The 17,144-nt window shown below is 34.3% G+C and overlaps 1 protein-coding gene across 8 annotated transcripts in view; it reads right to left on the bottom strand.

Moving 5' to 3' along the window:
* The window catches only part of Ddhd1 (DDHD domain containing 1), a 69,769-nt gene that overhangs the window by 38,639 nt on the left and 13,986 nt on the right, over positions 1 to 17,144 (bottom strand). For 2 of the 8 annotated variants that reach the window (XM_070033100.1, XM_070033114.1), the window contains exons 2-6: positions 10,800 to 10,973; positions 9,622 to 9,642; positions 3,265 to 3,366; positions 1,233 to 1,361; positions 20 to 167 (exon numbers count right to left, since the gene is read on the bottom strand). In XM_070033100.1, coding sequence (XP_069889201.1) covers positions 20 to 167; positions 1,233 to 1,361; positions 3,265 to 3,366; positions 9,622 to 9,642; positions 10,800 to 10,973 — 574 coding nt within the window. The remainder of the gene's footprint in view (positions 1 to 19; positions 168 to 1,232; positions 1,362 to 3,264; positions 3,367 to 9,621; positions 9,643 to 10,799; positions 10,974 to 17,144) is intronic. The other 6 variants (XM_070033121.1, XM_070033138.1, XM_070033107.1 and 3 more) reach the window with 3 other exon arrangements.

Genomic DNA, 17,144 nt, shown 5'->3' with positions numbered 1-17,144 from the left:
TGTATATCTAAGAACTCACATGGCTGTATTTTTGATAATTCTTCCTTGGTCCATTTTCTGCCCAATGCCATGAACAACAAACACAATATGGGTGGTCTGTGATGGCTTGTCTTCCAACGTGGCTTCTTCCACATAACCTCTATGAAGTCTGGTCCCACTACTTGATGCTATGGAAAAATTAGGATTCTAAGTTTAATATTTATTTTTAGAAATAGCATTTTCACATTATGTAAAAAAGTGAGAATATAAAGCAAGAAATTTCATTGAACATAAAGAAATAAAATTTTGTAAGATAAATGGCTGGTATAAAGTGAACAAGACATGACCTCAAAGTCAATTGTCAGTCTGAAAAAGAAAACTACATGTCAGATTAAAAGCTTCTATATTACATTATCAGTAACTACAAAGATAAAACATAAATGGGAAACTTGGGGAAATGTGACATACAGTAAGTTAATTACCTAAAGTATACAAAGTGAGCTTACCATTTGAAAAATAAAGACAGCTATTCAAACAGCAAAATGGGATAAAGACATGAGCAGATAATTTACAAAATGCATATAGCTGATTAACAAGCATGTAAAATGATATTCAAGCACATGGACTATCAAGTAAATTACAATGCAAATGACAACAAAAATTTAAAAGACAAACATTTAAAAAAATTTACGTTTTGAGAATGTTAGCTTTCTAAGTTACCATTCTCTTCTTTCTTTCAGTAGATGTTTAAAGAGTTGCCTTCATTTCCTTACCTTCTACTTACAATTTTGATCTTTATCTTTCTTGACACTGTAAAAATGTTTTACTTTTACTGTCTTGGATTTGACTAGCTTTTATAGTATTGATTTATTAATCTTGTCTGGTTATTCTAAATACATAATTACTTATTATAAATGAATAATATTATCACCTTATGTTTCATTTAATGGGATATCTGTATTAAATTGAACAACTAAAAACTATATTAAAAATGAGAAATTTCTATTTTGGATGTAAGTAAAAACAAATTTTTTTCTCTTGTGGGTGTGAGCCCTTCCTGTGTTTTCTTCAGAAGTTCAGACTGTTTTTTTGTTTTTTTTGGGGGGTCATGGGCCTTGAACTCTAGGCCTGAGCGCTGTTCCTCAGCTCTTCAGCTTAAGGTAGCGCTCTACCACTTGAGCTACAGCACCACTTCCTAAAAACCAATTCTTATATCCAAATTTTAACAAATTAAAATAATATCTAATAATTACCTTTAGAAAATCCCAGTTTTTGGGTAACTGTTCTTGCAATTTTAGATGTGGTTGCATCACTATAAAGATATACTTCATCCATACTGTGCCAGTCCACATGGTTTCGACTCAATTTAAAACTATGAATAGCTGTTTCAAAAGAGAAAATATAACTTGAAGGTCTCTAAGACAATGTTATGAAAAAATTATACCATTCAGATCTTTGAATCAATAGTACATAAGAACCCAGATATGTACTTCAGTTCAGTAGAAAAAAATACTCATTAAAAAACTTAAGTAATGGACAGAGACTTTATAAATGATTAATAATGCCACAGGAATAGCAACTTGCTAAGACAACATGGAGTAATTGGTATGATTATATAATTGTAGCCCCTAATATGAAGTTAATTAAAGAATTGCATTCCTAGATGAGCTGATTTTTCCAAAGGCTTAAGAGATTAAAAAGTCCTTAATAGTTCTAATATAGAAACTTAAGGTCCAGTTTTTCTGTTGGTTCCAGTAAAAATATCAAAAGATCTATAAAACTTTTAATCAGTATAAGGCAAAAATCAAACAGAGGGGATAACAATGTTCGACAAGAAATGTACTCATGGGCTGGGAAAAGGTGCTCAGTGGTAGAGTGCTTGCCTTGCATGCATGAGGCCCTGGGTTCGATTCCTCAGCACCACATAAGCAGAAAAAGCCGGAAGTGGCACTGTGGCTCAAGTGGTTGAGTGCTAGCCTTGAGCTGAAGAGCTGAGGAACAGCGCCCAAGCCCAGAGTTCAGGCCTCACAACTGACACACAAAAAAAATTAAAAAAATAAAAGAAATGTATTCATTACCTTAGCTCATGTAATTGTAACCCCTCTGTATAGCAGCTTTACAACAAAATAAAATTTTTAAAAAATAAAAAATAGAATAAAAGGTATTTTGGGAACAAATATTAAAGCTACTTTTCTGGCTATGTTCATCACAGTAGAAATCCAAATCTGAAAGATGTTTTAATGAGAAATTCAGTGTTTTTCTACCACGATGGTCAATATGCATTTCTCAAACTAGGTTTTAGAAGTCATTTGTGTGAGGCAGGGTCTGTCCTGATCATTTTTGTGTCTCTAGTGGGCACAAATCACAAATTCAGTATTGTGAGTGGAAGCAATGGATTGAGAAACATATCCATCAAGTCAGAATTTAGTAATCCTGTATTTAGAAGGCCTTATACTTTTCCTTTGTATCTCTGATATAGGCTTAAGAAAAATCCCATGTTCTCATCAGAAAATAGGTACTAAACCTCAGGGCAAAATATTATTCTGTAATTTTATATGAGATATAAAGAAATTAAGTGACTTGCTACAAAACTAATTACCTGTGTAGTCTAACTTATTTGAAGATGGGTTGAAATTCAAGGTAAAGTAACAACATAGCCTGCTATAAAGAGATAAGGCGATGGCCAAGATCTAAGATCATGAGACATTTTTAAAGGAAAACCTGTTTCCTACTAGAATACACAGGTACAGTACAAGAAAATATAGTTCTTATGTTACAAATGCAATTTACAAAATGTATGTAAAACCCGCTTATATTTTACTTACCTGCCAGGGCACATGATTGATGCTGAAAATAAGACCTTAGTCTAAGAGCTAACACAATAAACATTCATATCTTTGGTCCTAAAGAAAACAAGGTTGGTTTTTTTAAAATAAAAACAATTTTTGCAAAGTTTTAACAATTGTTTCCAAACCACATTTTGTTAAAATAGTGTTGAGCAACTTATGCTTAAAAAAACCTAAAACTACAAGATGGAGAGCTAGAAGAGTGCTAAGCCAGCAAAATATTGCCCTTCCTTATCATCTACATCTTGTCTTAAAGCATCTTAATGGTGGTGAATGTCTTGCTACTGGACATGTACATAGTTTACTAATGTTTATACATATGTATAGCACAATGGACACGTTAAAGAGACTAATTTCTATAAACTATTTCTCTAAACACAACTGAATGCTAAATCTGGGAATTTAGCTACACAGAGAAATAAAACTCCAATTACTGTACCTTGGGAACGCTTTCGTTTAAGACCTGCCGCATCTGTACTCTCCTTATATCCTCTCCATTTGAACAATGAAGGGAGGGAGAAGGGAGGGAGGTGGTAGACAACTAAGAAAGCAAAAACACTGAGCTTCAAAGTAAATTTAAATGAGGTTTGTCATTTTGCCTTTTTTTCTAGTATTAACTTTAAAAATGAGATATGTTTGACAAACATTATTCTAAATGCTTCATTTATTTTCCAGTTAAAACAGTAAAACAAATACTGGTCTAATGTTTATCAAATATATGCTCTATATACTAAAAGGAAATAAAGGCAAATGATTTACCAGTTAGAGACAATTATGTTACCATTTAATAACTTTGCATAGACAGAACCAAAAAAGAGAACATGGCATTTTTGAATAATTAAGAAATACAGACTCTATTTTTACAATACTAAGGTTATTTACTCTCTCCAAACACATAACTCTGACACAGCCAATAGCTGATATACAAAAGTGAGAATGACATATGCAATTTCTCATGCAGCCTGCCTAAGAAGATGCCACAGTATCCATTCTACTAGAGGTCTTCCATTATGAAGTATAATTGCTTGAAGCTTCTCTTAAGAACAACGCATTCTTTTCACAACTCTGTTCAAGTTGTTAGAAGACTGTGTGTTGTGTGTGTGTTGGTACTGAGGCCTGAACTCAGGACCTAGATGCTGTCCCTTAGGCTTTCACTTAAGGCTGGTGCTTGGCCAATTTACTCAGTTCTACTTCCGGCTTATGGTGGTTAACTGGAGATCAGCAAGCGTGGGATGGCTTAGGAACGGTGATCCTCAGATCTCAGCCTCCTCAGTAGCTAGAATTATAAGCATGAGCCACTAGTGCCTGGCCTCGGAAGACTTTTTAAAAGTGAAAAAATAATTTAAGCAAATACCAAACTGAAAGCTTTACTTTTAATAATCTTGCCTGGAAAGATCAGTGATAAAATAATGAAAACAATGTATTAGGAAAAATGTATACTGTGACATCTTGTAAGCATAACACAATAAAGAGAAAAACCAGACATGGCCTTGATATTTGGCAAATCAGTACTTAACCTTCAAGTCAATATTTTCACTGTCAAATTTTGCTAATTATATATCAATAAATTGTTTATATGATAGTGTGCAATTATTTAAGTCCACTTGAAATTGAACCTTGAAAATTTACTAGTTCAGTTAATAAATTATAGAACTTTAAAAAATAAAATATATAAGAACACAGATTGTAACTGAATTCATTTACATTTTGTGTTCTAATGTATTTTATTTTCATCCTTATTCCCTTTTACAATAATTTGAAATTCAAAGGTTAAATACTGCTGAAATATAGAAATCTTAAAATTTCTGTAGGACAGTATCAGAAATGTAACAAATCTATTGCATATACAGATAAAACATATGCAAAGATCTGAACAGTGAAGGTATTTGAGAAATGCTCAAAAGGCATTAATGACTATATCTATATATTTAATACTACACCTATGTGAAAATAGATGTCTAGAAGAACTATAGACTAGGACTAAAAGCTGGGCTGCTACAACAGTATTATAAATAGATTTCAGTGTCATGGGGTGAAAAAAATCACAACCGAAGCAATTTTCTTCACTGAAATGTTTCTTCTTTCATGTGCCTTCTGGTCAACTTATTCAGGAGTAGACATACACTCAGACCCAGAAATAATAAAAAGAATTCATTAGGAAAAACTGCTAATGTATCAAAAGTGGATCAAACTGATGTTAACTAGAGAATAAAAACTAGATTTGTTTTAATCCTAGTAATAAAGCTAAATGAGCCAAATTCTATACTTACTAAGAGAGAATTAAGCATTTAGGCCACTTGACCACATTTTAAAATTATACAAATACTCTCAAAACACTAGTTAAGATAGAAAAAATGAAGGCATCTCTCTTCTAAATGAACAGCATAGCTTAAAGGTCAAAGAAAAAAGACAACCACCAATATACACACACAAAAAAAAGGCTTTTCATTCCCCAAACTGAAAAAAACATTTAAGAACACTTTCAAAAAATAAACATTGTTCTTTACCTTTAAAAACTTATTTTCACTTGAAAGCCATTATTTGTTACTCATTTTATAACAAAGTCAGAGAGCTTAATTTTTTCAACCCAAAGAATAGACTTAGGGGTATACTAAGTAGATTAGAGGGGAAAAAAAGCTTGTTAATCCTTCTATAACTGTTAAGGAAATTCAAGTGTTAGAAAGTACTATTTAATGTTTTTATAATTTCTAAAAATAGTTTTAGTGATTCATAACTTAAAATGCTTTTATAAACTAAAATCTTATCCAGTAATGAAAAATTATTTCCAATAGAATAGTTAAAATGATTTTCAATAGATTTCCTATTTTATTTCATTTTCTTTATTATATAATTCTGAAAACAAAGGACTATCCAAAAAAGGGTTGGTAGCAGCATATTAATTCCTAGAACAGAAAAACTCAACTTTTCCCTTCATATAAAAAGCTGATATCATGGAATTTAGAAAATTTTTATTTTGAGACAGCATGATGGTATGTCACCAGGCTGGCCTCAAACTTAGCATTGTCCTGTTTTAGCCTCCTAAATGCTGAGATTACAAGCATGTACTAACACACTCAATGATAACACAGAAAATTCTAACCCTTAGGAAGCAGCAGCCTTGTACATTCCAAATTTGTTAACAAGAAAATTCATGGCAATTTTTCCTCAGGGAAATTGAGATAAATTTATATTAAGAAAAAAAAAACCAGAAAGCTATGAGGTGGGAATCTTTATAGAAACCAAATAAAGAAGAAAATGAAAGGTGGTTTGTTTTGAGCTACTATTCTTCGCTATGTAGCCAAGGCTGGCATAGAACTCACTGAGTTGTCCAAACTGGTGACTGTACTACCTCAGACTCCTAAGTGATGGAATATAGGTATGTACTACCATGTATGGCTCTAACTTCTGAAATGCTATTTTCACAACATGGAATATCATCATCCAGTGAGTGACTGAAATATGCACTCCTTCCACCCACTGAAATACTATATGGTGTAAATACAGAGCCACCCAGCACCTGTGCTGCTGCCACAGTACCTCAAATTAGCTAGAACTGTAAAATCCTCATTCTTTTATTTTTAACCTGTGACTTTTTTTTTTTTTTCCGTTGTGTGTGTGGTAAAGGGAGCTTGCACCTAGGGCAATGAGCATTCTACAGAAGTGCACAATGTGCCTCTTGAAGACAGTATATGTGTGGCATTCTTATCAATTTGCCAAATCATTGCTTTTTAATTGGCATGTAAGTTTACTTACATTTACTATAGTTTTTGAAATGAGCAGATTTAGATTTCCCCTTTTTTGGTCAATATGCTATGGTTTCTTTATTCTTTCTTAGTTTCTTTCAGATTAACTTAATGCTTAGTATTTCTGTTTAATTTCTCTATGCCCTATTTTTAAGTTAAAAAAATCTTTATTTTGGAATAATTTTGGGTACAGAAAGTTGCCATATATCCTTCAATCCAGCTATCCTTCATATTAGTAGCTTGAACAACTACAACAGAATTATCAAACCTAAGAAATTAATATTACATAATAATTTTATTCAGACTTTTCTATTTTTTTCTTTAGCCTTTTTTTATTCTAGGATACAACCCAGGATACAACACTGCATTTTGTTTCCATGTTTCTCAGTGTTCTCTTATGAGTATCAAGTTTTTCAATCTTCCCTTTCTTTCATGAACCTTTATACTTCTGTAGCATGTTAATTAGCTAGCCTGAATTTTTAGTTTTTCTGATGCTTTCTTATTGCTGAAATTACACATTTTTTTGGATGGAGTCATATACAGTATTAATCTGTTTATTAGTTCAATTTCCTTTAAAAACAATTACTGTATGTATTTAGACAAATTATAAATGAGTGAAACAGTGGTTTACTACTCTAAGTATTTACAAAGTTATTGTGGAAACCTCAGTTTATGTGTATGATTCATCTCAAGTGAAGTGATGAGCATTCATTTGTTAGGATACTAAATGTTTCCTAGCTTAGGAATGGAGTAGCAAATTTTTACTTTAGCTCTTAGAACTAAATTTACAGTTTAAAAATCACGAAATGTAAAAGACATCATTTTGTAGGTTGTCTTTATTTGCACCAAATATTCATAGATTTAATTAGATGCTAATAGGTCAGTATGAAATTTAGAAGGAAAATATTTAATCTATTGCAATTCATGGCAATAGCTACCCTAAACAGTCAGAAAAAAAGGGGACAGGGGAGAATGATTATTTTTAGGGTTCTTGAAGGCAGGAATTCTGTTTAGTGCCTTATAAGTTATATAAAGCACTTATTAAGTGTCTCTAAACATATTGTTTTAAAATATTTTTATTTATTAAACAGGATTTTCCAGACTACCTTCTTTTAATAACTCTACTAGATTGTGGTCACTGTCTTTATCCCAAGTATCTTTTTAGAGTATTTACTATTCATTGTTACCTATGTTATCTTTTACTTAGCGTTTTATAAATATTTAGCTGTAGACTTTGTCTTCTTCATAGGTTGAGGGTAAAAACTGTCTATTTCTTTCACAAAGTAGTTAACACAATATAGCCACACATGGAAATACACTCAAGATGTCTTTATCATATGAAGAGTTAAGGCTTTTATCATCTATACATGAGAAATTTAGGTGGAAAGGTATTTGTCCCCAATAAATGAACAAGACAGAAAATTTCAGCTTGGAGCAAAATAACACTTCCTTGGAAGTGGCGCTGTGGCTCCAGCGGCAGAGCGCTCGTCTTGAGCTGAAGAGCGCAGGGATTTTGCCCAAGCCCAGAGTTCAAGCCCCATGACTGACAAAAAAAACCAACATTTCCTTAAAATGGTGGCTTTTTAGATGGCAAATGTTCTTTCCTTAAGACTAACTATAATTTTCAATGTACTGAAAAAAATCACTCAATCTTCAAAGATTATGTTACACCTTAACATATAGATGTACGCCTAATATGAATAAAAATAAAATTATAATAATATTGATATTGAATACCACTTATAATCTTTGTTAATAACAAAGTATACTGAATTTATAGCCAATATGCCACCTGACATGTACAGCTTAACCATGTTGTGCCACTCAATGTGCATCCTTAAAGCTAGATACTTAAAAAGCTACTCACAAAATAAACCATGTTTTTATAATCAGATATAGTTACATTTGGGCACTTTGAGGAAAATGAGTATCCTTCCACAGTTAGTGCCTAAGCAAGGGAGTAGAGGCAAAACTGATAACATGAAAGTTTAAGTTTTATTATAACCAAGATTCCTGATGGGTAAGATTAGAGAGTTGATGATTAACCTCCACCAGATAAGTTAGCAAATGAAAAAAAAATTCTGAATACAATATTTTGAGAAAGGGGGATAATTTCAAATTTTACATACTCATTTTTTTCTTCCAAGCTCTATACACTATTAATGAAGAATTTAGGTGGCTGAATTCGGTTTGTTAATAACTGCTTTTTTTTGAAGAATAGACTTAGGGGGAAAAGGAAATCCAAAACTCAAGAATTCTCCAATGGCAATGAAATTATAAGTGATCCATCATTCAAATGCTGTGAAACAGGTTTGAGATTATTTTGACAGTGGTGATGAGAGGTGATGTTTTAAGTTATTATATAAAATCATAGATATATAAGATTTGCTATTTTGTTATCACAAAGGCAGAGTATTTCTATTACATTCTGCAGGAATATAGTCTTCAACTTCTATAATGAATTGATTTGTGTATACTGATAAGTAAACCTTCAGCCTGATTAGGAAAGTAAGATATATTTAAAATTCCTAGAGTTTAGTGTCTGCATGTAACACACAACTATTATATAAATTTGTTAGATTTAACTGCCAATTTATGCAGAAGTTACAACTTTCCCAACTTTTAACAAGTAAGAACAAAGGATAGTATCTTATAAGATAAACTGTGCAGCTTCTTTGCTTGTGACCAATGTGATGTATGTACCACATAGACGTATATGTGTTTGAAGAGGTAAGAGTAAAGATAAAGAGTAGGTAAGAGAGTTTATTAATATTAAGGAAAACATCCTTGGTCAGTATAAAGTTCCTTGTTCTGTCACTGTTTCAGCAACATTTCAAACACATAATGTTTTTCATATTGCACGCTGAGTTACCTGACCAAAACTGAATTTCTCTGCTTCTGAAAAATCACTGTTTGTGTTTTAATTCATTCTGTTCAACAGGGCTTACCAAAAAACCTCCCAAATAAAGGCAGGCTTAGATGAAGAAAAGCTATTAGATGAAAAAAAATGTAGGTACCAACACAATCTAATCTACCTGTACATTAATACTCACCAGAATAGTTGATCCCACTGCCTGCAGTAAATGGAACAATAGAAGTAGTTTTAACTTTTATCGCATATTTTGAAGTTTACTCAAGATTCAGGCACATTATGAAAACATGAGATACTTAGCAATTATATAATAATTTTAACTACTGAAATTTGTCCAATTGCTAAATAAGGAAATTTAAGGAGCAGACTATTTTAAATTAGAAATTAAACACAAAGACAATTATGTTCTTTTAAAATTCTAGAGAAAAACAAATATAAAATATTAAAAAAATAAAAAATTGTACTTTTAATAGAATTGGTAAGCTCAAATTATTATTATTTTTTCTGATTTTAAGTTAAAAATCCCCCTTCCCCCCCCCCCCCCCTCCGGTCCTAGAGCTTGAACTGTGGGCCTAGCCATTGACCCTGACCTTTTTTTTTTTTTTTGGGTCCGGTTGTGGGGCCTGAACTCTGGGCCTGGGTGCTGTCCCTCAGCTCTTCAGCTCAAGGCTAGCACTCTACCACTTGAGCCACAGCGCCACTTTTTTCTTTTTGCTTATGTGGTGCTGAGGAATCGAACCCAGGGCCTCAGGCATGCAAGGCAAGCGCTTTACCACTGAGCCACCTTCCCAGCCCTATGACCCTGACCTTTTTTGTACTTAAGGTTAGCACTCCACTACTTAAGCTTCATATAGCTCTACTTCTGGTTTTTTTTTTGTGGTTAATTGCAGATAGGAGTCTCATGGACTTTTGCTGCTGGCTGGCTTTGAACTGTGAACCTCAGATTTCAGCCTCCTGAGTAGCTAGGATTACAGTTGTGAGCCACTGGTGCCTGGCAAAACTTTTGGGGTAATAAAAAACTCTAGAAAAAAATTAATTCAAGGAATATAACACAACCATTTGTCTATTTGTAGTAAATTGTGTTAGCAATGGAACTTTCATATTAATAAATATTTAAAGTTTAGAAATTCATAGTTTAAATTCAGAATAAAAACCAAGTATTTAAAAAAATCAGATTCAGAGATGGATGTGTGGCTCAATGGCACGGGAGTATAATTTTCCAGGACCTCAATAAAAATCAGATTTTATAAATTTTAACTGAGTTCAAAATTTTTTTAAAAATCAAACTTACCAACGACTCTAAACTTTACAAATATTTTGCTTGTTTACAGAATATATAAATGCATTAACTTGTCTTACCATCTTTTCCATCTATGGATTTTGACACTTCAATATCAAAATTTTCCTGCATCTGGTGACCCCTAAAGCAATTGAGATGTTCTTGCTCAATTAAATTACTTTCTTCTTCTTCTAGAGGCTGCCAAGTCCCATCAATAAACCACTGTCCACGCATCACTGGTATTTTATCAGACTCTGAAAAGAAAATAACAAAATTTTATATCTGGAATTCAATTTCTCAAAAGGAGACATAGTAGCTACTGCTCTCTCCCAAACACTTTCATGACCTGATATCATCTAAAGTTTTAAAATACAAAGTTCAAGCCTATATACATATATATATATATATACACACACACACACACATATATATACATATATATGCATATATATGTATATATATATATTTTAACAAAAGTTAAATAAAAAATTGTTATTGTAAAGGTGATATGCAGAGGGGTTACTGTTTAGGTATATCTTTTTTTGTAGCAAAAATATTTACTTGAGATCCTAAATAATGCAAATTAGGAGGCTAAAGGGGGATAAGACAGATTTTACGTAGGGCGTCTTAGCAAATACTAAAATCACATCCCAGAGGTAGTATGTAGAAATTGTAGCACAGGAGTATTGTACACTCTTAAGGCTTGGAGTTCATGAACTCTTAGTAATACGCAGAAATAAATGAAACAATTATGGTAAATTCCTTATCTTTTAGAATAAAAAGTTGAAAGATTTTCTTGAATAACAACATTCCTTTAACTAATCATAGCTCCTGGAAGCCTGTAACATGCTTAAAAACGTTTTTAAAGAAAGCAAAAGTAAATGATAAAATAAAATCTTGAAAGTAAAAATGAGATAAAAATAACAAAAACCTGAAAGTGAAAGCAAAATGAAATGGAGGAACTTAGCTATCTAAGGAGCTGGTGATTAACTACATAAAAGTGAATTTGAGGCTTACCTGGGCCATTAAGACCTTGTCTCAAAAACCCAGAGATAGCCAGAGAAACCCAGGGGCCAGTGAGTGCCTCATGCTTGCAATCCTAGCTAGTCAGGAGGCTGAAATCTGAGGATCATGGTTTGTAGCCAGCCAGGGCAGGAAACCCCATGAGTAATTCTTATTGCCAATAAACTCAAAAAACTGGAAGTGGTACTGTGGCTCAAGTAGGGCATTCACCTTGAGCAAAAGAAGCTCAGGGACAGCACCCAAGACCAGAGTACAAGCCCTAGGACAAGCAAAACAAACAAGCAAAACCCAAAGATACACTGGGTGCCAGTGGCTCATGCATGTAATCCTACTCAGGGGGTTGAGATTTCAGGATTGTGGTTCAAAGGCAGCCTGGGCAGGAAAGTCTGTGAGACATTTCACCTCCAAAAAAGCCGGAAGTGGTGCTGTGGCACCACGGGATATCACCCAGGCCCAGAGTTCAAGCCCAAGGACTGGCAACCTGCTCCCCACAGAGGTACAAACAGATTTCAGTGTACAGCCTCTATAATCATACATTTCCATTAGAAATGTCAATATGAATGATGCATTTTAACAAAGACCAACTCAATATGAGTACTCTGAATATAAAGACTGTAATATCTAAACATTTCCCATAAGGAACCCAAGAATCCTTGAAGAAAGGGCTAATTCCAGTTCTGGGACAGGACTCCTATTAAATCTGAACTATGATGTATATATTGAAAGTTTCCTATTGTGTATTTCTATTGTTTCTTGCATTGTCCTATAGTCTGCTTTGGCAATTCTGCTATAATTTAGGTGTTCAATGTGTTCACACTCTTAAGAATACTGAGAATTATGACTGTCAAAATTATAAGTTCACTTGTTCTGTTTAAAGCCTTTTTTCCTGGATTCTACTTGTCTATTGAGATCGCAACCTCTGATTTCTTATTCTTTCCATTTGCCTATGATATCTTTACATGTTACTTTAGTCTTAACCTTTGAAATCACTGTTTTAGATATGTTTGCATACAGTATATAAATGGATTTTGCTTTATGTAACAATTTGAAAAATCTATCCTTGTGAATAAATGCAATGTTTATTGATATGGCTGAAGTTTGAATGCAATTATAATTGCTATGTTTATTATTCATATTTTTCTTCTAGTATTTTTGCTTGTCCATTTAAATGGCATCCTTTGACTTTCTTTTACTTCCTGTTTAATTGCCAATTATTATATTAATATGTTTATATTTTAGCTTTGTCGGAATATATAACAGTCACACCATGTTCCAGTTTGAACTCAGGGCCTCGTACTTGCTAGCTAGGCAAACACTCTATTGCTTAAACCTAAGCTTCATCCCTATCCCTCCCTCATCCCTATTTGCTTTAGATACTTTTCAGACAGGGTCTCATATTTTTTGCCTGGTTCAAACCATGTCTTCCTATTCCTACCTCCCAAGCATCTGGGATTATAGGGATGAGTCACAGCATCAGGTATAATACATCTTTGAGAATAATTTCCTTTCCAAAAGTAAAACTATATTCTACTTATGCTTTCTGCATTTCCTTTTCTTTTTAAATAATTTTTATTATCTTTAAGTAGTTGTACAAAGGATTTGCCATTTAACAAAGCAGTTTATGAATACAATGTATGTTGATCAATGTCACCCCTTTCAACATTCTCATCCATTCCCTTCCCTCACTCTTCTAATGTCTATGATACGCAACATATTTACCTATTATTGTACAATACTAATATACTCTACCTATAAACCTACTTACTAAAATGCATAGCTTTGTAGTTCCTAATTCTATATTTATATAATATATAAAACAGCCTTTACAATATCTACCATTTATACTGCTATAATCTGTACAAACTACAAATTCTTTAGCATCACAAGACAATGTCAGATTTTCAGCAATTCAGTGACTGCTGCCACTCTTTTCAATTTCAATCCTAACAGGAATGGTCTTGCTTTTTCCTAGGGACTTTATTTCACTCCTAAGGGTAGTTACATCTACTTGTACCTGCCATTTGTGTGTGTGTTTATTGTTGTTACTAGAGCTTGAGCTCAGGCCCTCATGGTCTCACTCAGCTTTTGGTTCATGGCTGGCACTCTACCACTTGAGTAAGTCCTCCAGTCCTATGTGTGTATTCTTTACAGTTCTCCTTGCTCTATTATTCTCTTTTGTTAAGTCTTTTACGTTGTTTCTGGTAAAATTAGTGTTAATCTATTTATCTTCTCTTTGTGGTTTCCAACCCTGGTAGAGTAGCAGATTCATTGGAGGAATTAAAAGAGATTTTCATATTCCCTCTTATACAACTGTCTCTGAAGACAGGATCCAGAAATATGTATTTTTAAAGTTACAAATAAGAAGTAAAATACTCATCAGGTGATCACTGGTTCCCAACCAGTTTAAATTATTTACAAAGTTGATCATTCATCAAAGCTAAAAATACTGAGCATACTCTCATATATATTCACAAATTATATGTGTAGTAGTCAGGTTTTATTAATTAAAACACATATGAAAACAGATAAACTGAAAGTCCCAAACTGAAAGTAAATATAAATTCAAATATTTCCATTGTAACACTTTCAAAAGCAGTGCTTACACATTCTATTTTGTTTTTCAGTGCTTTACATTATATAGAATCTTTGCGTCTGGAATTGTAGCAGCTTTTTTTTGAATTCTAGACTTACATGCCCAACTGCCCAGTGAATACTTCCACATGGCTGTGCAGCAGACAATTAAATACAATATGCCAAAATTACCCCAAGCAGCATTGTGTAGAAGACCTATCCCCTCCACAATCCAACAAGGTAAAAAACAACAACAAAAAAATTTAATTCTGTGAGAATCATCAGCATTAAAATTCAGATTTTCAGCAGGAAAAACTTCACCACAATCAATCCCTATCTGTTTCTGTTTTGGTCAGTCATGGGGCTTAAACTCAGGGCCTGGGCGCTGTCCCTGAGCTCTTTTTGCTCAAGGCTAGTGCTCTGCCACTTTGAGCCACAGTACCACTTTCAGTGATCTGGTGGTTAACTGGAGATTTAAGTGTCTCACATACTTTCCTGCCTGGACTATTTTTGAACCATGATCCTCAGATTTCAGCCTCCTGAGTATCTAGGATTATAGGCATGAGCCACTGGTGCCTGGCTTGCTTTATTTTTTTGGGGGGGGTGAGGGGGAGAGGCAGGGCTTGAGCTCTGGGCCTGGGCGCTGTGCCTGAGCTCTTCAGCTCAACTTGAGTGCTCTACCACTTGAGCCACAGCACCACTTCCAGTTTTCTGGTTGTTAACTGGAGGGAGATAAAAGAATCTCACTAATTTTTCTGCCTAGGCTGGCTTTGATCCATTATCCTCAGATCTCAGCTTTTTGAGTAGCTAGGATTACAGGTGTTGAGCCACCAGCACCCAGCTGTCTGTCTAGGTTTTTTTCTCTCCAAGTTTTTTTTTTTTTCTAACTCTCTTCTACTTTATTTCCAATGTTCCTGTCAAACAGAACTTCTTCCTGCCCTTAAACACACCATTCATTCTTTCTGCCTGTACTGTCCCTTAAGACTCAAGCCTGCTTCTCTGAAGAGCTTTTGATGAGGTAGGGGTGATATCACTCCCTTCCTTTGCCTAGTGGACAACAGATAAATATGGTGAATTAATTAGTTTTATGTTTAACTGAAACAAAACACTCACCGTACAAGAGAATAATATTTAGGAAGATGTCAGATGAATGTCAAATTGCCAAAATAATTTTCAGAAGAATTAATTACAAATGAAACAGTAATCTCAATTTAAGTTGGAAAGTGGGTAGAATTCAAAAGAAAAACTAAAATGAAAAACTGGGGGGGGGGGAGCGGTACTGAGATTTGAACTTATTCCTGTCCTAGCTAGACAACTAAGCACATCACCACTTCAACCCTGTTTCCAAGTTCATTATACTTCATAGTTTTGTTTTGTTTTGTTTTTTAAATAAGATTTCATGGTTTTGCTTGGGCTGACTTTAGACCATAATCTTCCTATTTACTCCTCTCCAACCACAACTAGCTTGTTTTTAAAGTAAGATTCTTGCTAACTTTTGGCCAGGGCTGGCTTTGAACCAAGATTCTCCTGGCTGGGATTATAAATGCATACCTCTATATCCCTGCCCTTAAAATATGTATTTTTTTTCTCTGTCAGTCCTGGGATTGAAGTCAGGGTTGGGTGCTAGCAGTCGCTGAGCTTTCCTGTTCAGGTCTAGCATTCTACCACTTGAGCCACTGCTCCACTTTCAGCTTTTTGGTGGTTAATTGGAGATAAGAGTCTAATGGACATCCTGCCCAGGCTGGCTTCAAACTGCGATCCTAAGATATCAGCTTCCTGAGTAGGTAGGCATGGGCCACCAGTGCCTGACTCTAAAGTACTTTTTTAAACGTGAAAAATAAGATAAAAGATCTCTGTATTCAAAATTCTAACGAGTACAGAAATAAAAAGTATGCAAAAAAGCAGCCACAGAAAACATTTAAGAAATTCCTTAGACCAAGTTTTAAGAAACATATTGGAGAAATAGATTTAAAAAGTCACCATACAGGTAGAGTAAGTAATTAAGGCAAGAAAATCTTACATATATTTACAAAATAAAGACTATTAGGAACTGTGGTAAGCTAATCTTCATGTCTGCTCAGATAATGTAAATGCCACAGATATTACACAGAAGAAATAAAAATTAGCAGAAGACTCAAGAGGGCCTGGGCATCATTCCAATTCAATTTCTTAGTGTCATTTGTAAGAATATTGTCTGACAAAAGGCTAATTATCAGTATTAATGTAATAATGTGAAAACACTGCAGGGGCTGGGAAGGGGGCTCAGTGGTAGAGCGCTTGCCTTGTATGCCTGAGGCCCTGGGTTCCATTCCTCAGCACCACTTAAGCAAAAAGAAAAAAGCCGGAAGTGGCACTGTGGCTCAAGTGGTAGAGCGCTAGCCTTGAGCTGAAGAGCTGAGGGATAGCGCCCAGGCCCAGAGTTCAGGCCCCACGACCGGACCCCTCCCCCCCCAAAAAACCCCACCAAAAAACAGTGCAAAACAAGTTTGAGTCATCACAGTCTATCCTTGGTGCTATGACAAAATGCCACCCCCCTACCAACTATGTAGCTCATAAATAGAATTTTTCTCCATCCTACAGACTGAGAAGTTGAGACCAGGTACTAGCAAATCCAGTGTCTGGTGCAGGCCCACTTTCTGCTTCACTGATGGTACCTTCATGTTACACCCTCACAGAGAAGAAGATGCAAACTAGCTCCCTCACCTGCAGTCCTCTTTTCTAAGGGGCATTGAACCCTTTTAGGAGAACCTAAAGTTACTTCCCAAAATTATTATCTTGGGGGTTAGGATTTTAACGTATGAATTTTGGGGGTGAGAAAAACATCCAGTTGA

The sequence above is a fragment of the Dipodomys merriami genome, unplaced genomic scaffold, assembly GCF_024711535.1.
Source record: "Dipodomys merriami isolate MVZ:Mamm:240054 unplaced genomic scaffold, mDipMer1.0.p SCAF_1, whole genome shotgun sequence".
Classification (NCBI taxonomy): domain Eukaryota; kingdom Metazoa; phylum Chordata; class Mammalia; order Rodentia; family Heteromyidae; genus Dipodomys; species Dipodomys merriami.
The sequence above is the reverse complement of the archived record's forward strand: the minus strand, read 5'-3'. Positions and strand labels throughout refer to the sequence as shown.